Raw genomic sequence first — 24015 nt, 5'->3', positions numbered from 1 at the left:
ATAAGAGCTCAGGAGCTGTTGTCTTTCCACCAAAGGTCAACTCTTTCTCACGCTGAGTTTTCCAAGCAGAAAGACGAAGGTGGTGGGCTTTGGAAGTTTTGCCACAGAGTGCTTGATTAGCGAGGATCGTAGCTGAAGCCCTGGTCGATCCCAGTGATGCTGAGTGAATTCTCACCTTAGATGAACCCTGACTGACTCTTCCCTCAGAGCCAAGGTAACAGTTCACTCTTTGACGGTCCTCGGCCCATAAAAACTTTGATGTTTTTCTTCATTAAATATTATTTTCCTTTCATCTAAGGACGGAACTTCCTGAGTGACATTATACCTGACACAATGCCAACCTCCAGTCATTTCCTTAGAGGGTCAGACTGACATCTGCTTTGCAAATGGGAGCCGGCCATTGTTCATGAGTAAAATGGTGGCCTGGTGGTGGGGCTGGGGAAGGCTTCTTGCTAATGATCTTTCTTCTCTCAAGTCAAAGCTGCACTATGCCTTTCTTCCCTCTACCCCCCACAGCAAGCTTCATGTTTCTAGCTAAAATTTCTCCCAGCGCTCCTTTAAACTAGAATACTCTCACTGTGTTATTCTAAAGACACTTAATTGTAGCATGGGCTTTTTGGCAAAAGAAAACAGACAAGGCAAAATGATGAAGGGAGACAAAGACTTATTGAGAAAAGATATATCTTCTATTGTTAATTATATATAGTGTGCGCATCTGGAGTCTTTACAATGAACGGCAAGGCAGGGATAATCTCCCAGCCGGTCAAAACACTGCATTCTTAGTCACTGAGAAGATTATAAAATTATAAACCTGCACAGTAGCTCAAATGCACCAATAAGGGCTGAAGTGGCCCACGATGCACGGAGATTGTGTTTGAAAAACTTAGTTAGAATCAAAATTATAAGGCGCTCGGATTTCATGCTTCAAAAGCACACCTTATTTTTTTTTTTATATTGTCAAATGTCAGTAATTCTACAATATTATCTACTGTGTAAGCCCAAGTGTCCACAGGGGCTCATGTGCTCCTGGGTCCTCAGTAAGGGACAACGGGGCAAGGGACAAGAGTTAGGGACCAGGAATAGCTGGGCCCCAGCTCTGGCATCACCAGACATCAGCTGTGTGGTTTCGGGCAAACCCCTTGACCTTCCTGTGCCTCAGATTTCTTACATTACAATCTGAATAGTAAAGACCTGCCCTATATAGTTTCTTAGGTTGATGGGAGAATCACATTGGACAACGTAAGCACGGGGATTCTGTAATCTGGAGTTCCATACCAATGAGGGGGGCTACCGTCGTCACTCTAGATGTCAACAACCAAAAAACAAAGGGGGGTGTTGAGAGAAGAATCCTTATACTATTAGGCATGGGAGCAAATTTGGAAGTTGTACCTTTATCAGCATGACAGACACACCTTTAGATATTTTTAATCTAAATACAGATAGGCAGATGGCCTATCTGCTGTGAATCTTAATTTTTTAGCACAGCCAAAGAAGCAGGATCCAAATACCAAGGGATAACATTTGGCAAAGACACTGTCATTTAATGGTCCCAGATCACAGACTGAAGATCAGTGGAGTGGAATGAGCAATCCAGTATTTAAAAAAAAAAAACAAAAAACTCTTGGAGAAAGTTGGAAAAATTGCATAACTGCTTTGCACATATGGCCACAGGCGAATAAACTCTTGAAACAGAATTATAACGCTATTTTTCAGATACTTGTATGAGTGCCTTGCATGTAGTGCTGACCTCAGTACATTGGTGGGAGTGTTGAGATGGGGCGGAGGGTCCTTGCTTGCTCATGTTATCAAACAGTAAGTGTTTGCCACATAAAAGACACCGTGTTATCAAATGGAGAAACAGAGTTAAATAAGTCATGGGTCTTCTTTTCAAGAAGTTCACAATCTAGCTTAGGGAGTTCCTATCTACCTTGGAACAACAGAAGTACCTCAGACCGGAACTGAAACATCTATGGTGAAGAACAGAATGAAAGGAATATGGGAAACCTCTCAAAAGGGGCAGAAAATCCACATGGGCTCTAACCCTAAGAAGTGCCTTGCCTTCTAGAAATACATCAAATAGGTGATCAGAATTCAGTAGATTTGGTTTCCTTCAGAAAATGTCAAATAGCCCTCTTAAGCCACTTTTCACATCATTTTCAAAATCTACACACCCACACAAGAGAGGTGGGTGGTGGGCTCAAAAGAAATGCCATCCCTGTAGATCGCAGGCGTGAAACTTGCAGACACATTAAGTATTTGTCAAGTACTTGTTAAAGATCCACTGCCTGTATGCAGCTTCTCTAGGAATTACAGGTTAAAGATGAAGAAAGAAAAATGCCTCACCCTTCAAAACCTTACAACAAAGTTGGTGAGTCAAGGAATACTCCTTCCAGCCATCATGAAATCTGGCTGCTTTTCAGAGGCTTATGTTAAATAATCCTGGTACTTAATAAGTAGATCTACAAAAATATTATTTCAGTGTATAGAATTTGGAAATACAGAACATACAGTGAAGTAATTTTGTTTCAAAGGGTTAAAAATAGTGGACCAAAGGAAAAAAAAAATCTTAGGATCTTAACTCACCACTTTTAGGGCTCAATGAAAATGAGTAAGTAACTCAGAAGGAGAAGTGATCTTCTGATCCTTAATAAAGTTAAAAGGAACACTACAAATGGAAGACATACGAAGTCATCTTCTGCATGAGAAAGTCTCTGCCAAGGATACAATCATATAGGAGATGTGCAAAGGAATGTCCTGGGTCCATGTAGCTAATCACTAATGTGTCTTGGAAAAGAAGTCCTAATAGATTCTAGCTGAGTATATTCCAGGATGGCATGGTGGGTTGTAATCAACAGGGTAATAGATCACGTGTTGATTGTCAAGGCTTTTGACTACAATGTATATGGTGAGCTCATCGATAAACTCTAAGTCTCTGTCCACAACATAAAACTAAAGACCCAGACATAGAAGACAAAGCTCAAAGGGTTACTGTCAGCCCAGGAGAACATAATAAACTCCATGCTATTTAATAATTTCATCCATAAGCTGAACGATAAATAGAACAATATCTCATTAATGAGACGCAAAAAGTTGGTGTTGGAAAGTTGCCAAGATCTTGGAGGATAAGAGCAGAAGTCAAAGCAATTTGGCATAAACAGAAAGAGGGATCGGAATTCCAAAACCGATGATCAAAGGAGGAAATACAGCATAGTCTTTTTTGTTGAGGGAAAGATGCAGAAAAGCAAGTCAAGTATGTACCAGAATGATGAGGAGATCATGAGAAAGAGTGTTGGACAAGCTGGCTATGCATTTAACTTACACCAGCTTAAAAATGAACAAAATACTGGCCAAATGGTTATAGTAATTTTGAATCATTTTCTGATTAGGGTCAGACAACAGTTTTAAGATCTATTTTTTAAATGTGATCAGTAAATGGATTTGTAAGCTAATTCTTAATGAAAACAATTAAGAAAGAGTGAGCTTATTCCGTCTATATAGATAACATTTCGTACATCAGGGATTCAGGGAGATACTTTTATAAAATGTTTCTTCTTGATCAATGGACCCTGAAGAGCTTCACGTTCTCTTTCTAAAGGTCTATGGACCAACACGCAGACATTGTTTCAAAACAGAGAAATAAACAAAAACTAAGTATGGATAGAAGACTTTCCCCAAGACTGAGGGTCATCAAGGCTTAAAACAGACCCCTAAACAGGGAAATTATCTTTTTCTTTTCTCAGGCTTGCTATTAAAGAGAAACTTCTTTATTACGGGACTTTCACTTCCTGGATGAAACAGAGAACCAGTGGCTTATGCTCTCTCAAAGTCATTCCACTTCTGAAGTTTTAGGAGTTATTCTGTTTTTTTTTTTTTTTTTTGATGACTTTTCCCAATTCAGAATGTCTACACTTGGCTTTCCTCGTCAGCAGGATTCTACTCCTGTAGGTTCTCTTTGAAAAGGTTTACATGTAATGGTTTTAGAAAGGTTGTAGCGTGTTATCTGACATTTGCAAGCTCTCAGTTTTTGCTTAAAGATGACTGCACCTTAGTGGTCACGTGTAGGTGTAACTTCTCTGAACACCTTAACATCTGAGGATCCCTAGAAGGCGGGTGGCTATGGTTGAGAACTCAGCAGTAGTCACAGGAGCCCAGGAATGGAAAACCATGACTGGCAGACTCTTAGGAAAAAGGGTTGATCGCTTCTCCAGCAATTAATGCACTGCAACGCACGCTCCTTCTCTCAACCCAGAGCCCGCCCAGCAACAGACACAAATATTCACAAAGCTGCTTGTCTTTCGTCCAACTGCTAGCTTGAGTAGTAAATCAAGTCATGTCGTTTATTTCGGTTTGTGATTTTTGTTCCTACTTTTTTAAAACAGCTCAACTTTATACAGGCACACCTTTTACCCTGCTAAATTACAGCTTCCTCTTCTTTCAGGCACTGGTTAGGAGGTAACCACCTCCCTTCCTCCCTACCACTTCTGGATTTAAGTATGGGGTCAGGTTATTTTTCCTCCAGGAGAGATGAAGTGTCAGAGGCACAATGGCAGTGGCCAGATCTACTTTCACAGAATATATAGGGCGAGATGCAGGTGTTTGCTCACTGTTTGAATAACAGTGTTGCCTGAAAGTTACCGGCCACGGCAATATATTATTCAAGAGTATTTATGACTATGAAAGCCCAAAGGGAAATCTCATGCACAATCACATTTTTATTTGATTGCAATTATGCAAGAGGCCTATAAATATCTATGCTGATCGTTCGGGCAACTGGCCTTTTCAGGGAGGTCCTGGAAGTTTTTGTTCCCCAAATGCCTTCCTTAATCTCATGTTTAATTGCCAACAAGAGCGCATTTAAAGTTTATAGTCGCACTTTACAAATGAGTCATTGGTTCTTACCTGAAATTGACCGCTAGCAAAAGGACCATGCCAGACTTACCCCAGATTAGAATGATGTATCGGAGTGGAATAAAATACAAAGTGATGGTGGCCACTGCCAGGATCAGACACGCCAGGAACGAGAGGAACGGGACCGTCCAGTTAAACGTGCTGCGGACAGAGCACACCAATGTCATTTCTCTGATGCGCTCAGCAGCTACACATTCCTCTTGCCGTGTTTGTTTCTTAGTTACACACATGAGAAAGGTCTACTGGAGAAGTCTCTCTACAAACCTAGAGAGAAAGGTCTGCCACGCTGGGGACAGCAAAAACATCCCTGAGGTCCCGAGGGGCAGGTCCCAAGACCAACTTGTCAGAGTTGTGGTGACTTTGCCCTCCTGGAACCAACAGTCTTTAAGGGAGGGCTCCGGCTCCCACAACTGAGGAAAGACTACAGCATGGTCATGATGGTTCCATGCAGGGAGATCTTCAAAACGAAAGGTTAGTGAGGCCACTTCAAAGTCAACAATTCTCTGTGTGAAGATATGGTTGCCAGTAAGTTTTTAGAAAAGGGAGGATATTATTAAGGTGCTCTGGTGTTGTTTTTGTTTACTTTTTTTTTTCTTTTTGATAGAAAGAGAGCATGTGGGTTGAGGGGGTGGTGGAGGAGCAGAGGAAGAGGGAGAGAGAGAATCTCAAGCAGGCTCCATGCTCAGCGCAGAGCCTCACATGGGGCTCCCTCTCAGGACCCTGCGATCACGATCTGAGCCGAAATCAAGAGTCCGACACTTAACTCGCTGAGACACCCAGGCGCCCCAACTTTTGTATTTTCTAATAACTTATTTTTAGAATTTTCAGACTCATTGACTCTAGAAGGTTCCCAGTGCCCTGAAATGGGCTGGAAGCATTTGACTATAAACCATTATGCCACCAGCCCATAGATAATGCAGGTTACGTGACCATACACATTATTTTCACGGGTCCCCTGGCTCCTTTCAGCATGTCCATTGCCTCCTTTGACTTGCGTGCAAATGGAGATCTAGAACATGGGATGTAGAATTGAACAAACAGTGGAATCCTTGCATGGTCCTAGAAAATGATCTGTAAATCGCATGTCATGTAGAGAGCCCATGAGAGCCTAGGGTCCTTCTTCTGCCTGGTCTTTAGCTTCATTTATTTGGCTGTCTATTGACCCTTGGCCTTGTGGCTAGGAACACAGAGAGGTAAAAGATTTGTCTCTTAGTCTTTTTTTTTTTTTTTTTTTAATGCGTATTCACACCAGGGGGATCATGGGGGAGGTGAGGGACTAACCTATAACAGCTGCTGGGCACTTAATATGTGCCATTGTGCTAATATTTTTCATATTATTATTGTGATGGTCACCATAACTCTTCCGAGGAAAGATTATCCCCATTTTACACATGAGCAAATTGAAGCGGAGAGAGATTTTGTTTTGTTTTGTAAATAACTACAATTCCATGAAGAGTCTAAGAAAAACCCTGTCACCTCACCTTCTTGTAACAGACTGTTATCAATGTTTTTAATCTTTGCCCATAGAGAGGTACGTGTGTTTTTAATTTCTCACTTTACAAAATTATAGGCAAATTTAAACACCTTTTAAAATATGCATGTGCAGGGGCACCTGGGTGGCTCAGTAGTTAAGCGTCTGCCTTCGGCTCAGGGCGTGATCCCGGCGTTATGGAATCGAGCCCCACATCAGGCTCCTCCGCTATGAGCCTGCTTCTTCCTCTCCCTCTCCCCCTGCTTGTGTTCCCTCTTTCGCTGTCTGTCTCTCTGTCTGTCAAATAAATAAATAAAATCATTAAAAAAAATTTTTTAAATTAAAAAAAATAAAATATGCATGTGCATCGTTTTAATTTGTTTCTCAAGTGATTTCTAGTTTATTTCTTCATGAGGTGCCACTCTTTGGGAAAGTGCTTAAGAAAACGGAATTTTAAGCATATTGACATCAGGCTGAGTTCAGGCTTCATCTCTAATAAGCTAAAGGAAAGTGATTTAATCAATCTGCACCAATATTTCTGCTCTGCAAAATGTGAATAATAATGATAATAATAATACCTCTATCATAGAGTTCTGCCAGAATTAAACAGGAACTTGCATTGAAGGTAGCTGGCACATTCTGTTTCCAGCACATTGTAAAAACTCAGAAAATGGAAAGCAGTTACGATTTGTCTGTTGTGCCTTGGGCTGTTTTTGCTTGACTTTTTCCTCAGTGATTTAAAATATCTCTGGGTACTAAAGAAATCAGTCCTTTGTCATATTTGTTACAGTGTTTTCCCAATGTGCTGCGTTCTTGTCTTTTTTATCTGGTTTATAAATTTTTAAAGAGAAAATTACATATTTTACATGACCAAATTTATAAGTGTTTTCCCTGGTTGATTTCTAGATTTGGTAGCACTTACCAAAGACTTCGCCAGTCCAGCAACTTGACACCAACAGACTGAATAATTGATATTTTTCCACTCCGTCCTCATGCTTTTTTCTACGCTATTCTAAATTTATACATATATATATAGGTCCATTTCCAACTACTTTCTTCCATAGTAAAACTTCTAGTTGAACTTTTTGGAGGTTGATTTCACATTTGGAGAATGTTATATGGACTCCCTAATGCCCCAAATTATGCCATGGCAGGAAGTTTAACCTACAGGTCTCGCACAAGGATACAGGGGCAGTGCATGAATGCCACAGTAATGGTTACTAGTTGTTAAAAAGAAAATCGCTTTGGTGCCATTAATAGCACGATATCTAAATAACGGGAAAAATCGGGGCACCTGGGTGGCTCAGTCGGTTAAGTGTCTGCCACCTTTGGCTCAGGTCATGATCTCAGGGGCCTGGGATCGAGTCCCCCATTAGGCTTCCTGCTCAGCGGGGAGTCTGCTTCTCCCTCTGCCTCTCCCCCTGGCTTGTGCATGCTCTCTCTCTCTCAAATAAATAAATAAAATCTTTTTTAAAAATTTAAAAAATAAAGGGAAAAATCTAAATAGATTTCTACTCTGTTGTATCATGCAGATTTTTGTTTTGTTCAATTCAGAATTAAGCATCTACTATATACACAGACCTAGATGACCTTTATTCTCTCTTTTTCTTAGCCTAAAGTTGAAGCTGTATCTATCTTTAAAAAATAATGAGGTCATAAAAAGGACACGCATGCAAACAACTCTGCCCCTCAACACATAGGCTCAAAGCTAGACAGTGAAAAAATAATTTATATTAGGCTGTGGTAAGTCATGGTCTAAACTCTAGGGTAACAACTAAAAGAACAGCAAGAGAGTCCTTACATTCTGAGCAAATATATGAAAAACACAGATTAAGGAAAAAAAACACTTAGAACAAGGACAAAGAAAACAATAAAAACCATAAATTTAAATCTAAATATATTAGTGACCACCTTCAATTTGAATGGACTACATGGTACAATGAAAAGATAGTGATTGTCAGAAATAAGAAAGAGATCTCAAACATAAATGGATAGGTTGAAAGAAAATAGTAGGAAAATATATATTATAAAGAAACCAATCAGCAGGAGATGGTACAGCCATATTATTACTAGTTAAGATACTAAGGCATAATTTCATTTATTGCTTAGAGATAAATAGGTCACTTCCTATAAACAATCCAATTTACTAGGAAAGTATAACAATTTTAATATGTACAACCAGGGGCACCCTGGGTGGCACAGTCAGTTAAGCATCTGACTCTTGATTTTGGCTCAGGTCATGATCTTAGTGTTGTAAGATCCAGTCCCATGTTGGGCTCTGTGCTCAGCATGGAGTCTGCTTGAGATTCTCTCTGCCCCTCCCCACCGCTCACTCGCTCTCCTTAAATTAATAAATAAAATCTTTAAAATAAAATGTATGACCTAAATAACATAGCTTTGGAATACAGAAAGCAAAAACTGACCAAGCTACAAGGAGGTATAGATAAATCCACAGTGGAAAGTTTTAATACACATCTCTGAGTAATTGATATAAGAAGCCAACAAAAAATAAAAATCAGTATAAATACAAAAGATTGAACACAATCAACAAAATTAATCAGTATATATATATACATGTATATATATATATATATATATATATATATATATATATAAACGACATGCATATTTTATATATATAACAATACACTCAATAACTTCTCAAGCTCACATGGAGAGTTTACAGAAGTAGGTCATTTTCTTGATCAATATTTTCTGACCATAAAGCAATTAAGTTAGAAATCAGGAACAAAAAGATAAACAGAAAATCTCCATATACTTGGAAATTAAGCAGTGTATTTCTTTGCCCCAAGGAAGAAATAAAAATAGAAAATAGAAAGAAAAAAAGTTTCTACTAAGCTTGAATGACAATGAAAATATCAACACCAAAATGTTTGGCCTGGAGCTAAAGTTATGCTTATAAGCAATTGTAGAGTTTTAATGTTCTTTAAATGTTTGGAAAATAGAATGATTGAAAGTAAGTAATCCAGTGATCTATCTTAAAGAGTTAGAAAAGAAAATACTACATTAATCCCAAGGAAAGTAAAAGGAAGAAAGTAATAAAACATAAGAGTACTAGTAATTAATGAAAAATAAAACAGGTAGGAGGGAAGATTAACAAACGCCAGTGATATTTCTTTCTAAAGACTAATAAATAAATCTCCATTAAGAAAGAAGGGAAAACACAATTAACATCAAGCATAGAGGTGCCCGGGTGGCTCAGTCCGTTAAGCAGCCAACTCTTGATTTTGACTCGGATCATGATCTCAGGGTTGTGAGATCAAGCCCCACGTCCATTTCCGTGCTGGGCATGGAGGCTGCTTAAGATTTTCTCTCTCCCTTTGCCCACCTCTCCATTTAAAAAAATATCAAGCATAAAAAAAGTGGACAATGCTACAGATCCTACTGACATTAAAGATAGGATTTTATTAAATAAAAGAGGATTTTATTAACAACTTTATATAAAAAGTAGAAAATTTAAATGACATGGACAAACTCCAGAAAAGGACAACTTACAGAAAGAGGTGTGAGAAGAAACAGAATGGATGAACACACCTATATAATTTACAAGGATGGAATATTCAATTAAAATCTTTCCTAAAATAAAACTCCAGGCCCAAATGCTTCACCGGCAAATTCTATTGAATCCTGAAGTAATGACACCAGACTTATGCAAACTCTTCCAGAGAATGATAAAGAGAGAATACCCCACATGTTGTATGAGCCTAGAATAATCTCTCCATAAGGAATTTAGGAACAGAAGATTACAGCTCAAATCTCATTAATGATGATAGCTGCAAAAATACTAAGCAAAGTCAGAGTAAATAAAATAGCAATAAATGAAGAGAGTGTATAACATGTCAAAGCTGGGTTTATTCTGTAAGTGGAAATTGGCTTAACATGTAAAAATCAAAAATGATAACAGACCACATTAGCAAAAGTAAAGGAGAAAAATTACCATCCCAGTGAATGCAGGAAAAAAGTTTGACAAAGCTCACATTCAGGGTAAAAACTCTTAGTAAACTAAGAATAAAAGGGAATTTCTTTAATCTGATAAATTGTATTTACAAATACGTATAGCAAATATCATTCTTAGAGTAAAATGTTGAAAGCTTTTTCTCTGATATCACATAGGAGAAAAGAATGTTTACCAACACCAATTCTCTTCAACATGGTTACTGGAGCTAGTAGCTGGTACGATAAAGCAAGAAAACAGAAAAATGTATATAGACTGGAAAATAAGGAAGAAAAAATTCTTCCTAGATAATACGTTTATGCAATAGAAAATCTAGAATAATAATCTTCAGATAAAAATTAAGATAACTAAGTTTACCAAAATTTACAGTTACAAAGTCCATGTGGGAAAATTAATTTCACTTCTATATCCTAGCAACAAACAAGTAGAAAATGAAATCTGAAAAAAAGATACCATTTAAAATATCATGAAACAAATCAAGTACTTAGGAGTATATCTCACAAAAATGTGTCAAACTTCTATACATGAAACTCTAAAATAATATTGAAATAAATTCAAAATGACCTAAAAAGACAGAAGACATTATTAGAAAACTTAAAATTTTATCAAGATGTCAATTATTTTGCAATTAATGCAATCCTTATAAAGATCTCAATAGTTGTCTGTGTGTGCAAGTGTGTGATGTGTCATGTGTATTAGTGTTGGGTGCTTCATTTCTAATGAAGATGTGTATCAGACACTCTCACAAACACCCTGTCAGATTTGCTCTCCCAACAGCCAAGTCAGTTAACTCTTGCATTTCCCCCTCAGCAACCCACAGTTTTAGTGGAAAGTGTTTAAAAGTTTTTTTTTTTTTAAAGGGAGACATTCACTTTAAAAACTTTTTTTTTTAATTTAAGACACAGAAAAAAGAAAGTAAAGGCAGTTTGCCAAAAATAATATTCGTAATAGTCAATATTCTTAAGTGAGTAATACATGCCATCCACTAGTCTGAGCTCTTTATATGCACAATTCATTTAATTCTTCCAAAAATGTTACGAAGGAGGAATAATTATTACTCCCATTCTACAAATGAGGACTCTGAGTCATAAAAGTTAAATAATTGGCACCAAATCACTTACTCTCAGTACAAGTGACAGAACTGGGATCTGAATTCAGAAAGTCAGCTCAAGAGCCCACTCTCATTGCCTCTACCGTAGGCACTTTAGAAAATGTAAAAAGGTACATTTTGCTCATTTAAATTAATACTCTTGTTTACACTGAGGACTTAGTTCAAAGACATTATACTGTTAATTCCTCTAACACTCAAGAACTTACTAGACCCTCTCTCCATTAACATGGAGTATCTTGTGCTGGTTTCCAAAGAACACCCAAGGTTAAAAAACCCTTTCCATCTCAAAATCAAATACTCTGTTAAACATTTTCACAGACTTCCCTAATTTTCCTAACCTGAGAGCTCCCTAAGTCCCAAAGAAAGGAATCCTTGACTTGGACAGTAATGAGACAAATGAACCAAACCTTTCAAAAAAAAAAAAAATTCAATGAATCTCCTTCCTTCATTCAACCATTCAGGCTTAGTAACACGGTAACATGTCCTAAGAATATCGTTTTCAAAGCTCCAAAGCACTAAACAAGAAATGATTGTGACCACATCCGGTAAAGGGGGATAACAGCTCCATCCTGCAGTTCCTCCCCCGACTGGGTGTCCCACTAGTTGACCTTTATGCCCGTGGAATCTTGATTTTCCTCACTTCTCAGGCTAGGACAAATAAGGTCTTCTGACTCCTCTACCCATGGAAACAGAAATGACTGATCATATAATCCCATAGATTATTCTTTTGTAATGGACACCACATGATGCTTTCGTTCACAAGGCATGGTTTTTACTCTAGCTTGTGAACCTTCTCCTCATACCTCATGTCTGGCCAACTCTTTGGTCTTTCTGCTTTCTTTCTTTGTTCCTTCCAACATACCACTCTCAGAATAAACAGAAGGTGAATCAGTCTATCACTCCCCATGTCTTCACCGTGATTCAAGCTGCACTTAACCTCCTTCCTCATCTTGAGTGCTTAGTATTTCTCAACATCTCTTCCCATCTAGAGAAGTTCTCCTTCCGATGGATGTGCCTTCCAAACCTGACTCTGGAACGTTTGCGGGGATGACTTCCCTGTCCTAGGTTTCTCATTATCGCCTCCATGGGGATGTCCTTCAGCACTCAAAAATACAAGTGTTGAAGGTAACACTCCATAATGAGGGGACGTATAAAATACAGCCCTCTCTGACCCATCCAGCCTTCTGTCTGAGATAATATAGATGCTACATGTTCAGTAAATACTGTAGCCTGTTATAGACATACATTCGAAATTTGTATAATATTAGAGAAGGTAATTAGAGAAAGTAGAGTAGAAAAAGAAAATATCGTTTGTTCTGTGTAAATGCAATACAATTGGGGTCTTCTGGGTCAGTAACTGGAAAGCCCTGCTCTAAGAGTTTTATGCAAGCTTACTTATTTACTAGTTGCCAGAAGTTGGGTAAAAGTTTTCCTGGTCTGTCAACGCTGCATTACAATGGAATTCCAACAGAGTTACACATGCCATCCCACTTGAATGCCCAGCAGGAACTTTAAGGTCACTGTGGTAATGAATGGCCAAAGAATTAATAGGAGGGGAGTCTTATGGGCCTTCCTTCCTGTGCTGCAGCTGGGCAGAACAGTACTCTGTTCATGGCTGAAAAGACGTCTCAGACATGGCCACCACAGCTGTGCTGGGCACAGCCGCCCCTCAGACGCACTGCAGAGATGGGGGCCTGTTTAAATCACCCTGCCTTCTTCTCTCATCAGACACATTTCCTTGACCATTATCAATCGCACAACGGCCACATTTGTCTATTAGAGACCTTCAAGCATGGAGACGGTTTTACAAAACGCCATGGCCTTCCTTCCTCAGTCTCGCCCCGGCTCCACATCCTCTCATCCTTCTTGCTGCCAGAGTGGCCCTCATTCAATTTTTTTCCTTGACCTTTTCCATCCACTCAGGGTGCTGTACGATCTGCCTCACCTTCAAGCTCTGGCGATACCATCCATGTCACACAGACATTAAACCCCATACATCCATCTCCCTGTATCTAGTGTGGTCTTGGGCTTTGAACCTTTGCATCAAGTCTCCCGCCTACTGAAGTCCCCATTCATTAACTCTTTGCCCAACTATCTCTTCCCATTATCAGACATGCTGATAAGATATCCCTTCTTCAGAAGTGTCCCTTGTCTGTCTTTCTCTCCCCTACATCCCTTTCTGGGCTGGTCAGACCTCCCCTGATATCCTGTCTTACCTCTACCTTGTATCAGTGCAACTGATTTCTAATTATCTTATTACTGTTCTCCTCACTGGAAAATAGATCCCTAGAGGAAAATGACCTTCTAGTGTGGTAGTGCGGGCAGGTTCAAATCTAAGCTTCTTGGCTTCCTAGTTCTGTGACCTTAAGCTACAGAGTGAATCACTTTGTGATTCTATTTCCTCATCTGTAAAATGGGTATATTAACAATCCTTAATCCCTAGGTTTGCTGGAATCATTTAATCTGATTCCTGTCAGCAACTTCTTAAAGAAACTACTTTGTGTAAAGGGTTTACATCAGTGTCTAGCTGGCATATGACATGAGTTGATGTTGCTATTATCATGGTGTTATGGAATATTCCTTGTTCTTAGACCAGGTCAGTGCCTGACACTCAGAACTGAGAGTTAATGAGTGAATGAAGAAAGTATAACGCCCACCTCATTATCTGATTATTTCCTATTGTCACTTATGTTTTTGTTAAACAATTTCGAGGGTAACTTCAGAAATCATTTGTCAATTTATATGGAAATCTAGGTAGGCACCAATATATGTAAGCAAAAATCCTCCTGCTGTTTAATTTTTCTTCCAAGACATTGATAATGGGAATGGCAACATGTAAATTCAGTAAAACTTACCAAATTTGTTTAAAGATGATTTATAACTTATTTTATAAACAAAATGAACATGTTTACTATGCCAATAATAAATGGCCACAATAAGAGCAACTGGATTTGATAAGGAACTGAGAAAGATCAGTGTCCATACAAAGTTCCATATTAGCTATTTATATTTCCTGATGTTCATTATAACTTACCGATTCCCCTGCATCTTGATATATAAAACTTTCTCTTGGATTTTAGCACTAATGTTAATCTCTTCTTTACCCATGCAATTTCTTTTTTTTTAAGATTTATTTATTTATTTTAGAGAGAGAGAGAGAGCACGAGTGGGAGGAGCAGAAGTAGAGGGAAAGAGAATCTCAAGCAGACTCTGAGCAGACTCTCGAGCACTGAGCGTGGAGCCCGACACGGAGCTCGATCTCATGACCCTGAGATCATGACCTGAGCCAAAACCAAGAGTCAGACACTTAACCGACTGCACCACCCAGGCACCCTTACCCATGCAATTTCTAAATATTATCTTCTTTACTTAAAGAAACCATAATGGACAAAATAAGAAAAAAAAAAGTATCAATGAATCTTTAAAAAGAGCAACACAGTTGACACAATTCTGGATTTGAAGTAGGAAATAAGTTTAAAATTAAAAGAAAAAAAATTTAAATTGCTCTGTTCATTGGTATCAAATGAAGACCAAGTTAAACAGAGTTTATGATGTCAAAATAAACATGAATCATAGAAGCAGTCTTTCTCAACTAAGACTCCATTAGAGATTTAGTCTTTATAACCTAAGGTAGGAAGTGGCAAGCTATGGGTTGGATTTAAGTCAGCTCTAGCCTGCCACCTGTTTTTGTCAATAAAGTTTTGTTAGAACACATAACACAGGCATTCGTTTTGGTATCAATGAGGCCTGCTTTTATACTTAACACAGTTGAGTAGTTATGGTCCACAAAGATGAAAATATTTACTCACTGCCTCTCATAAAGAAAGTTCGTTGACCCCTGTCCTCAGGCACCCATGAATGTGACGAATTAACTTTACATCTTTGTATCCATGATGCCACTAGCTATGTACGGCTCTTTGGTAAGTTGAGAAAAACGCATTTACTGTGTTCCATGTCTCAGTTGAAAAAGGCAATTTTAGAGCATAGTTGCTTCCCTTTTTATTTCTGAATAGGATACTCAATTTTTTTAATCTATAATTTATCACCCAAACAAGGATACTTTTGAGAGCGAAATATATTATGCTGGGGCAATTGGTGTGAATTGGCCATATGGTCGCCCCGGTTCCGAGGCACTACCCAACTGTGAAGCTGACAAGCCCAAAGAACAAACCAACAAACAGAAATAGGGTTGCTCCAACCCTGTAGCTTTTGTTTCTTTTGTTTATGCATTTACTGATCCCTGCACTCCCCACCCTTCTACCCCTGCTGTCCTAATGGATGGCAGCTCTACTTCGAACACAACACAAACGTAGAACTTACTTTTTAATTCTTTCTCCAAAAGAAGCTATTTCCTCCAAGATGTTTTGAACAGTTGAAACAATATCTTGTACCATATAGATTCTTTCAATTAACCCCTTTTTCTCTGATTCCTAGGAAACATAAAAGCAAGATTTAGCTCAGTCACTTCATTTTTATCGTCCTGCTCTAGAAATTATTATACCGTGTTATGATAACATGGTTATTATCAACAGAGTGACTCCAAGTGATGAATCACATTTTTCACAACTTAAAATATTTGTTGACTCCAAAGAACTGTTGGCCACTCATTCAGATGCAACCATTCACATTTTGTCTCAGTCAGTACCTCAGCATGAGGAGATGATGTGTGGAAACCCACAGAACCAAGAGCTTCATTTCTCTGTGGAAGCTACTGCTTCTGTCAGAGAACTTGTGACCTCTTCCATTTGGCTGACCCTGATTTCCTGTCTGGCTTCACAAGGTTATCTGCAAGCTCACCTTACCCCTGTCCTCTTACAGTCCTTCAGAGATGTTTCCAGCAGGTGACAACACAGTATGTTGGAAATCCAGGTGATAGGTTTCCTAGAACTGTGGCTTCTTTGTCAAACTCTGTTGCATTTTTAGTCATGTTTTAAACCCACCACAAGTCTGACGAACATTTCAGTCATCCTTTGGCAACCACCTTAGAAACAGAGGAGGGACCTGGAGGCAGACTACAAAGTCACTTCAGGAGATTGAATCCTACACAGGTTACTCCCTTGGACGATGCTCAATGATTGACTGGGTTTTCCTTCATAGAAGTACAAGCAAATTCAAGTTCATCTTCCTCAGCCTCCAATTCTTCACGTGAAACAGAATTCAGCCTTCTAAGAATATTGTCCTTACTTTGCTTATAGAAAATCTCAAGTGTGTTTTACCACGTTAGGCAGCTAATGCTTATAAAAAGAATTGAGAAATTACTCAAATGTTGGAGAAAAGATGATTCCTAAAGAGTGGTATTTTTACACAATTTCTTATATTCTGATACCATAATCTAGCTCCCTGGGAACTCTACTGGAACTGGGATTTAGCTCATATCCTCTCAGCTCTTGGCTATCTGGGTCATTGTAGCCACTACATCTAATATATAATACCCCAAAACTCAAATTTTCCTCTATCTAGAATTTTACTTGAGTTAGAATTGTACTAAATTATGGAGCAAAACCTTCTAAATTTAAGAGAGCATTTTAAGAATAACCTTCTCTGCAGCAGAAGAAAATATTTCACTCTCCTCTTGCATTCTCTGTTCCACCAAAGTGGACACAACTTGAGTGGGAAGGAGAATCCACCACCTGGTTAGTGATTGTGGGTAAAAGCACCAATATGGCAGAAATGTCAAAAAAGCACAAACCTCCCTTCTCCCACCTGTCCTTGATTATGAAGCTACTTGGCAGAAACAGACCACAGAGATGGCAGAGGTTAGAACGTACCACTGCCAGTCCCTCTTTAGTAAAGGGTGCTGGGATGGTTTGAAGGACCTCTTACCATCTGGGCTGAACTCCTTAATCAATCCAAGCATTCCGTATAGCAGGAGAAGGCAGGCTTATTGTGTCCTTTTGCTACATCAAACTAGCAAGACATTTGTAGTTTTTCACCCCAATTTAAAATTCTTTATTTCCCTTACTCTCTAATTCTTCAAGCAGCTTGCCTTAAAAATTAGATATGCCACCAGAGCAACCTAATTCATGCTCAGCAACATCTATTAATGGGCACAATGGTGAAAACCATCTCTGTCTGCTACATAAGTATTCATGTTTATAAAGGAGGATTTGAAAGCACCAGGGAATTTGACCCAAAGGGCAAAAGTAGCTTCCTCTTTTCAGCAGCATAGACTTTAGGTCAAAACAATTTCTTGGAAAATGACTCAAATTTCCATGTGGCTCAAGTTCATAAAAACGTCCTAGTTCTACTGACTGACTGTGTGTGTGTGTGTGTGTGTGTGTGTGTGTGTGTGTGTGTTCCCCTCCAAAGAAACACCCAAATGCCGAGGGTCTGGTTGTAAAGAAAGTACTAGTTAGTAAACTAAAATAATAAATGATTGTCTCAATGTCCTTTTACTTTTTAATGAATTTGATGTTTTAGTTTGCATATTTAATATTCAAAGACAAGGCTAAAAGTCCCACCATATCTAGGCTAACAAGATAGTAATTTATCAACGAAATCCCTACACTTTGAAGAGTAAAAGTAACCAGAATTATATAATTTTTGAAATATTTATCAACTATCAACTTGATTTCATATTAGTGGATCCACATAATTATTTCATTTTATTTTTATAAATACATTACTTCAAAACAATTTTAAAGCATATTTTATGTATATTAAAATGAAATATAACATATAAATAAGTTATTTATGTTATCTGGACATTTTTAAATGATACATAAAGAATGATTATTTGTGCTACAGATTCACATATTTTAACTGGTTTCCTAGTTATATATGTGTTTATAATCCCAGGTCAGGGTACTTTTCAAAAGAATGTACTTTTTAATACCATCTTTTTATATATATTTCAGAAAATTGTTCTTAATCATCTTCAGAGTTGCACTTAATAGTCATTAAATTGACACCTTTAATTGACTCTACTGTGGATCATAATTTTAATTATGAAAATATTCTCTCTACAGGCACTGAAGTACCTTGAAATCTCACACCCAAAAAAATGTGTTACATGGAGAAAATTATTATCAATTTTAATTTTTAAATGTTGAGATCCATATATATTTTAGCCCAAATATTTTCAAAGGCACTGCATTTTTGTATCCATTCATAAGAACGTTCTCTCTCATACATTTTTTGAGGACAAAACTTCAAGTAAGTTGTATGTGTAATTCCTTTGAATGTTTCACACAATTCATGCTTATAAATAAATGGCTTCTCAATTTCCTTCCATTCTTAGGTAAAATAGATATTTATTCCATTAAAAGTCAAAAGTTTTTTCCACAAATTGAGATATCTCAAAGGGTAACTTCAAAATTAAATATTGAACCGTGCACAGCATTTGACCTGATAGTTTACTTTGTGCTAAATATTTCTTGTTTTTGTGAAAAAAAAATGCATTGTCTTTTTTGCCAGTTCTGTTAACATTCACTTCCACTCACTAAAAGCTTTCAAAGATAAAGTTACTTAGCATTTCAGTCATTGAAGATTCTGATTAAAAATTTCCAAATGATTATGACCCAAATGCAACAAAAACTTTGGAGATTTCTTTTTTCACAAGCATTCAATAGCTCTGGGAAATGTTTAAGTTGACTAAGAGCTCTTCAAATGTTCAGACATTCCTAAACTCAAATTGATGACCAGAAGCAAAAAACAGAGTACACATTGCCACACTAAAGTGCATTGTTTATATTTGAAATCTCTTTGTCACAAAAACTTTGTCTTTGCTACTGTATATATAAGATATTTATAAGTGTGGACAGGACAGCTTCTAATTCAATCAATAGAGCATTATCATTCATCTGTACACAATCATGGATAATCGGGGCACTGTGGCCAAAACCAAGTACATTTCTGCCTCATAGATGCCTTCATTTAGTGAGAGTATCTTATTAGCCATGATGCTGTCCTCCATCAAAGTTTGTGTTTATACTATCCGTACAAAATTAAATAATCCCCAATGCTAAATGTTTCGACTCACTTTACACTGGCATTCCTGATATCAGAGATTTTATCATTTGTAAAACTAACTAGAAAAGCTTTGTTTTGGTTCCATATATTGGTTGAAAAAAATCAAAATAATTTTAGAATTAACTTATTTGATATTCTGTTTGAATCGCTCGATGCCACCATTTGACTCTGCCCAAGATTTGTCATATGTTGGTGCTATTGGAGTCAACATATTCACAGCTACCTTGCTCATACCTTTCTCATACATGTACAATGAAACCTTGCAATGGAAAATCAGAACAAATGCAGAATAGTCATTTGATCTAAAAGAAAAGTCATACTCCACAGACGGATATGTAAACACAACTTTTCAGCTATGTAAATAAAAGCACGTTTCCAGAAACGGTCTTCTTACAGTAACTCCTAACTGTTGAAGGCTCTTTAGCAGATTTGCAACTTAAGATGATATGACCATGGCCCCAGGGGACAGGCAAAAAATGTACACACACATCTGTCAGTTAGCTCATCAATAGTTATCTTGACAAATAGAATATCGTACTTGATTACTTCTTAAACATGAACTCTGACTTTATTATTTACTCATTGAGAAAGCTTTATCAAACAGCAAAAAAAAAAAAGTAAGTGCAGATTTACTCATTGGAATGAGTGAAACAAAACATTATAGTAAAAGTGTTCTGACTACTTTTTATTCTCTTATCCATAGGACTGTTTAAATTCTGCATATATTTAACATATACTCACCCTACAATTTTTCATCTTTTCCACTAACCCAACTAGAACTGGCAGTCTGGAGCCTTTATGCATCGCACAGATTTGGCAATAGCCATGCCCCAACAGGCTGGTATGCCACGTGACTCACTGGGGGTGGGGGGTGGGGAGCATCAAAGACTTCTCCATCACCACTTGAGACAAGAAGTGTGAACGCATCTGAGAGTACTTTCTTTTGTCAGTGACCATCCAAAAGCTTTCTTTTAAAGCTAGGTTTTAGTGGCTTAGCCCCTGAAAAGTGTCAGGAAAATAGATGGGTTATCCCTGATTGTTGGTTGGATTTAACCTGGTATCAGTGAGATCTCTGGTCACTGCACATGCAACCCCGGGCTGCTAGTAAAAACCACAGCAGAAACAGAAGGCACAAATGGCAAGCCTAAGCAACTCATCCCAGTGTATCTGAATGGAAATATTAGCTACAATACCTAGTATTTAAACAAAATGGGGAGGAAGCAGTAAATGGAAATTTTCTGGGCAAATAGGGACAATGTGGCATAGGATTCCAGTCCAGAACTCTAGAGTAAGTGTATCTCCATTATAAGGAGTCCCTTAAAAAAAAAAAAAAAAAGCCCCTTAAATGTCCAGTGGACATTTCACAAGGTAGGCATTCAGCTCAGACTTGTTCTTTTTGGCATTTGCTTCTTTGATATCTATGGGTTTCTGTTCTGTCTCTTTCCATACCATCAAATATATAATTTTGAGATACCTCATTCAGTTACATATTGCCACCTGCTCTTTCTTTCCAGCATTATTTTGCCCAATACTCACGAGAGTGTATGCTAAAGGATGCCTTTTGAAAATATTTCCGAAACATTTCTTTCCACTCTTATATTTAAGAGCTGGGGTAACCGGGAATTGTTTGCACCAACACGTGAAAAGCTAACCAGAAAAACAAACAGACCAATCAACCATGAGACTTACCAACTCTACCCAGGCCTACACATTGTGTAAATAACAGGCTAGGGGGCAGAGAGAACTGGGTTCAACTCTGTCTTGTCTTCTACCAGTTTTTGTGGTCATGGCAAATTCTTTACCCATTCTGAATCCTGATTTTGCTATCTGGGAAAAGGGAGAGCCTAATCCTTTCCCGACTGAGTGTTTGAAGAATTAAATATCGTTCGTATCATAAGATATGTAAAGATATCTAGGCACTTCATAAACATAAGTCCCTTCCTTTCGAGAATGCAAAGAGATAAAAGAATGAATAACCTTCGATCTAGTTGAGAGAATACTGGGGTTAATTTAAGCTTCGAAAGCAATGATCTTCCAAGACAAGTCTACTCATGTTGCCCTGAGTTGTACGAAAGATCATCTGGCAGTTTTATCTGCATCATGCTGGCTTTATTTACACGTCTCAGATTGAACCACGGAATGTGGTGATAACAGTTTAGCAAACACAACATTACATCTGCTGCCGCTACCAAATTGCCTGGGAAGAGTAACAGATCCATTCAGAAAGACAGAACTGTTATCACATTGCTTGTGTGTTTCCTTAACATAGGAGGCTTCTGATTTATAGAGGGAAATGTGTAATAAAAAGAGTGGAAGACTGGTGGCCACTGGTGTGATTAAACAAATGCACAAAAAAATTGTGACCAACCACGCACCGCACTCTCAGAGCCTTACATTTGAGAAAGAATGGATGTTACTTCTTATTACAAACTTGAAAAACCAGCGGGGCGTATAAGTCAATTCACGTGATTTAAGGTCCACTTCATGATAAAGCCTGGATCACAACATAATGGAAGAGATGAGAGCGTGGAACTTTTCAGATACAGAATTCCAGTTTCATTAGGTTCCTTTGTTTTCTGATATACCATAAAGAAAAACTGGAACTCCTTGTAAGAATAATGATGACAAATGCCATCTCTACAACCTAAAAATATATGTTATTATATAGAGACGGATGCAACAAGATCACCGTTTTCTTCATTGTCCGTTCATTTATAAAATGCGAGAAAAATAAACCCGAGTCTTTTGGCTAAGTTTGTAAAGCAGCCGAATTAAGAACAAATCATGTGCTTTCTTTATAAGCAAAACCAAAAATAAATCAGGAGGCAAATCCATCCTTCTTCAGGTCTTATTGCCACCCCCACGGCTCCAATGACTAAGGCACTGGAGGTGTAATAAACCAGCTTGGAGCCTCTGGGAGAGAATTCACACCATCAAAATGAATTTACAACTCAGAATTAATTATATAATCAGTATGTTACTTTAAATCTTTCCCACATGTTATGATTTAGGAAAAATCCTCATTTCTCTATTAAGTACCTAAGCAAAACCGGGGGGACAGTCCTGAAAATAGACCATGTCAGAAAAAATCCTTTTCGACGTGTTTAAAACTTGAGTAGTATTTGTCACAGGATGGGAAGCATTCCCGAAGGGGATCAATGCAAAATTCTGTCTCAAGATCTTTCCAATCATTTTGGCCCTCTAGAGCAAAGACACAAAAATATAACTTTGGACTTTCAATGGGAGTATGTTTGGTCTGTTTTATCCTACAGAGTATTAAAAGCCTATAATTTGAAAACTTGAAGAATTATAAATGCCAGAAATAGACTGAGTGGAATTTAGCATGGAAAACACACAACAACAACAAACCCAAAACCTCAGGATCTGTCATAACAAAGAATAAGAAGCAATATTTCTGATAGATGAGATTAAAATAAGTTCTTTGCGAAGCCTGGCTTACTGCACTGGGGAAGGTCTGTAGGACTTCTTCCCCTGAGATGTGGGGGGTGTGCGCATGCGCCCGTGTGCTTTCACCTACGCATGCGCAGGCCCATACACACGGTCAACACGGCGTATGCTCTTACAATGGGGGTAAAATTCTGTACTTTTTCAGGAGCACACTTCCGTCTCAAGTATACTTTTGCTTAGAGAAATAAATATAAAACAGACCAGATTTTCAATCAATATCATTTCTAAGTGGTTTTTAAACTGCTCTGTTCATTACAGAAAGCGCCTCCACACTGACTGGTATTTACCAACATGTTTTCTTGGCTTGCAACAAGAATCTCATCTGGTATTACAGGGAAGGGCTGAAAAACGTGAAAGAATGAACAACATCAAGAAGATGATGTTGATAAAACACAAATGAAAAACTGGAAACAGTCTACAATAATTATTTGGCATTTAGACCTCAGGAACATTGGTTTCTCTGAGCCGACTGACAGAGGCATGCATGCCCACTGCTCCCCCCCAAGGCAAACAGGGCTAGTGGTTTTCTGTAAGTACTGGAGGTAGTTCTCTGTAACTACTGTAAGTAGACACACAATGAGCTGCAGTTGCGGATTTTACTGTGTGTGTCCTTTAGTTTTCTTTGAGTAGGGGAGTGAGAGGGGTGCAAGATAGAACATTAATGCGATCGAGCAGTGCAACAATTCTTATTACCCTAAGACTGAGCTCCAACATCACCTCCTTCAGAGTTCCTGATTCACACACACACACACACACACACTTCCTCTTCACTGCCCAACCTAGTGTACAAATTTCAACAAAAGTAGCAACCACACTATACTCTGATTATTTACTTAGAGGACCATGTTTATAGTTTGAATCTTTGTACCTACAGAGGCCTAGAGAGGGAGAAAACACTCCATAAATACTTAACAATGCAGAAAAATGAACCGATAAATTAATGACATGGTTCCTTCATGACAGTGTGGCATGGTCCAAGATAAATCTGATTTAGGTCAGAAGAACTGGATTTGAGCTTTGCTACGATCCTACCTAGTTAATTTCTCTTAATTTATAGATGGGGGAAATAGTATCAAATTTAATGGTCTGAGTACTGGATGAGCTAAAGTA

General features: G+C 38.1%; 1 protein-coding gene across 4 annotated transcripts in view; it reads right to left on the bottom strand.

Moving 5' to 3' along the window:
- The window catches only part of MCTP2 (multiple C2 and transmembrane domain containing 2), a 242000-nt gene that overhangs the window by 9993 nt on the left and 207992 nt on the right, over window positions 1-24015 (bottom strand). For all 4 annotated transcript variants that reach the window (XM_045812980.2, XM_045812981.2, XM_045812982.2 and 1 more), the window contains 2 exons: window positions 15787-15896; window positions 4940-5049 (listed from right to left, as the gene is read on the bottom strand). In XM_045812980.2, the coding sequence (XP_045668936.1) occupies window positions 4940-5049; window positions 15787-15896 (220 nt within the window). The remainder of the gene's footprint in view (window positions 1-4939; window positions 5050-15786; window positions 15897-24015) is intronic.

Source organism: Ursus americanus, chromosome 28, assembly GCF_024610735.1.
Source record: "Ursus americanus isolate L20-20 chromosome 28, mUrsAme1.1.p, whole genome shotgun sequence".
Lineage (NCBI taxonomy): Eukaryota > Metazoa > Chordata > Mammalia > Carnivora > Ursidae > Ursus > Ursus americanus.
The sequence above is the reverse complement of the archived record's forward strand: the minus strand, read 5'-3'. Positions and strand labels throughout refer to the sequence as shown.